The sequence below is a fragment of the Adiantum capillus-veneris genome, unplaced genomic scaffold (assembly GCF_014529385.1).
Source record: "Adiantum capillus-veneris isolate H3 unplaced genomic scaffold, ASM1452938v2 Hic_scaffold_325, whole genome shotgun sequence".
Classification (NCBI taxonomy): domain Eukaryota; kingdom Viridiplantae; phylum Streptophyta; class Polypodiopsida; order Polypodiales; family Pteridaceae; genus Adiantum; species Adiantum capillus-veneris.
Window position 1 is genome coordinate 233,625 of NW_028221436.1, and position 3,096 is coordinate 236,720.

Genomic DNA, 3,096 nt, shown 5'->3' on the forward strand with positions numbered 1-3,096 from the left:
CAATGGTCTTCTTGGCTCCTTACATAACCTTGGGATTGCATGTACTTGTGGAATTTTTGGTACCATTGCCTTCATACTTGCTTAAGGCTATACAATGCCTTTGATAGTCTACACACCACTCCTGTCCTACTAGGTTTGGTAGGTTTAACTTCAAAACCCTCTGGTTGCTTCCTATAAACATCCTCTTCCAGTTCCTTGTGAAGAAATTCCGTCTTCATGTCTATTTGGATAAGTTCCATGTCCTTAGTGGCTAGATCTTTCTGTGATTTGGGGTTTAGCTTTTTGCTAGATCTTTAGGTACATGTGAGAATATATCACACAGATCTGCATTTTTCCATCCAGATAAATTGAGTGATCAAACCATACATGGGTTTGGCAATTACAACATATATTCATATAAATCTCCGATGTTATCCACAATGTTCCATGAAATTTCGAACTTCTTTAACACTGGTAGGTCTAGGCATTTCTGCAATGACCTCCACTTTCTCCATACTTAACCATGAATACACATTTTTTGGGATTTAAACAAACCCTATATAGGTGGCATTTCTCAAAGACTTTCTTGAGATGCTCAGAGTGTAAGGTGTGAGCTTTGTACTAGAGTATGAGTCAAGGAAAGAAAAGGTGGAATTATCCCACATGCAGTGGTGCAAGGTTGTACAACTACTTAAAGCTCATTTCATGAATGAATAAACCAATTCCATTTTGCATTACATCTCCCTTGTTTATGGTGAGCTTGTGATGGCTTAGCAAATACTCAAGATCGTGTTTATGAGTCCAAGTTGATTGATCTTGAAACCTAATTTGCTTGAGTGATAATCTAGCCAACACACTCTCACTTGTGTGCATGATGTTTCTCTTTCATCCACCCTAGCTAGCACGATCCCATTCCCATCACGTGGTATCAGAGCTACGGTGTGCTAGCTAGGATTGTTGTTATGCTTTTGCGTGTTAGTGATTAGCATTTTTTGATTAACATTCTCTAATCTCTATTTGCATTAGCTTAATAATCCCAATCCCTAATCACCACTTGTGCAAGAGCATGCTCCACTACCCTTTGGCGATTAGGTGAGGGGAACTTGCATTTAACATTGGTCATGTGTGCAATTTTTCAATTAGTATACATCCTTTTGTGTTCATTTTTTAGCTTTCTTTACGACATAATTTCTCTCATTGCAAGCATCATTGCCGTGTGCAATTTGTGTGTGCGCAAAGTAATTCACACAAACTTTCCATAGAGCTCTTTCCATAATTTCTCTCATTGCAAGCATCATTGCCCTGTGCAATTTGTGTGTGCGCAAAGTAATTCACACAAACTTTCCATAGAGCTCTTGCATGCTTCAATTGCATTTCATTTGACCCCTCCAATAAGCTCTCAAAATCTTTGTGCTTGCAGCCTCATATCGAGCCTCTAAACTCTTTGCTTAGAGCTACATTAGTGGTCTCTAATCTTGTTGCTATTATTAGGTGTGTGTTGCACTTATATGTGAAGGGGTGCATGTATTCTCAGCTTGTCAAAACCGCGTGAAGAATTCCCTATTAATGAGAGGCAACCCCTTTTGAGGGGCCACAAAAAAAAAAGCAACCCAAATTGGACGCCCATTGGGAGGACATAGGCAATCCCTCTAGACTAAATTGAAATCTGCCTAGGCGGGTTCGCGAACAGATGCAACAGATTACACCTGACGAACTCCATCGGCTGCCTGACGTCCTGCCTTACGAACCTGCTCCTCCTCTGATTGACCCGCTCCCTGTCCGTGGACCGGCCCTGACTGGTGAGGGAGGTAAAACCTCGCCGACTGACGAACTCCATCGGCGGCCTGACGTCCTGCCTTACAAACCTGCTCCTCCTCCGATCGACCCCCCTGTCGTGATCGACCTCGACTGGTGGCGGAGGTAAAACCCCACGCTCAATTGCTTTTTAATCAATTTTGGGTCTGCCCATACAGGGCCCCTCTTCCCGCATTCTGCTGAAAGCCCAAGCTCCCAACCCCTTACCAAGGGGAGTACTCCCGCGCTTTGCCCGACTTGCATAGCCCTCGATCACACGGCCCGGAGCCACCCTCTACAGGGGGTTTTCCCGCCTGCAGAGAGCCCGAGGCTACCAAGGCATATCATCAAGCCCTCCATAGGGGGAGTGTCATACCATGCAAAGGCACTAAAGAGAAGGGCTTTCTTACGAGCATTCAAAAGAACTTCAAGCAAAGAGATCACCTTCAAAGAAGAACTTCAACATTAAGGCTTCAATTTTGAACTATAAGCAGACCAAAGCCAACAAGGCTTCAAAGAGGGAGCACACCTAAGCATCAAAAGGCCATTCCTCTTGCCATTAGCCTCCCTTCCCACGGGGTGATTGGGCCCTAGGATTTGAGCCCTTCTCTAAGGAATGCTCCCACCAAGCTACAAGAGAGCAACATTCAAGATTCATCAATGCCATTCAAAGCAGAACCCCAAGCCAAATCATCGAGAAAAAATTCAAAGAAAGACCAAGTTTTTCCATCATCTGTGTGAAGGGTGACTTCACTTACATGAAGAGGTACTTCACATTGAAGGGAAATTTTAAAGAACACATTAAAATTAAAAATTTTGCAGCCAAGCACAATTTTTGCAATGTATGTCACTACATCTATTGTTAAGGAGGATAATGTCATTGTGCTAGTGTACGGAGTCCAGACACTAGCCTTGGAGAGTCTCCAAGTACAAAGACTGCTCCAAGGCACCATGTGGAAATTTCAAAATTCACTTGGAGGGGAAGGAAAACTGACAAAATCATCATTAGCATCCGCATTAGCAGTTCTTTTACATCAGTATTTTGCATTGCACTTGTTTTTTTAATAAAGTCTGACTGCACAACAAAAGGGAAAAAGAAACACTTGTTCGAGGGGAGGATGCAAAGACAAAGATCATGAAGCAGTTGAAGACAAATCTTTGAAGAAGACAAGGTACTCTTGGATTAGGGTGAAGCGGACATTGGTCAGGATTTTGCTCTTGGATTAGAGCACTGTTTTTGCTCCTGGATTGGAGTGTTATGTTGCCTATGCTCCTGGATTGGAGTGTTGTCTTTCTTCGTCAAGTTGTAGCCCAAATTTTAAG

At 43.0% G+C, this 3,096-nt stretch overlaps 1 protein-coding gene across 1 annotated transcript; it reads left to right on the top strand.

Moving 5' to 3' along the window:
• Positions 1-1,669: 1,669 nt before the first annotated feature.
• LOC147417048 (uncharacterized) lies at positions 1,670-2,134 on the top strand. Its single transcript, XM_086507836.1, has one exon. It carries the CDS (start codon positions 1,670-1,672, stop codon positions 1,901-1,903), a length of 234 nt encoding a protein of 77 aa, XP_086363962.1. The 3' UTR covers positions 1,904-2,134.
• The last annotated feature ends 962 nt before the right edge of the window (positions 2,135-3,096 follow it).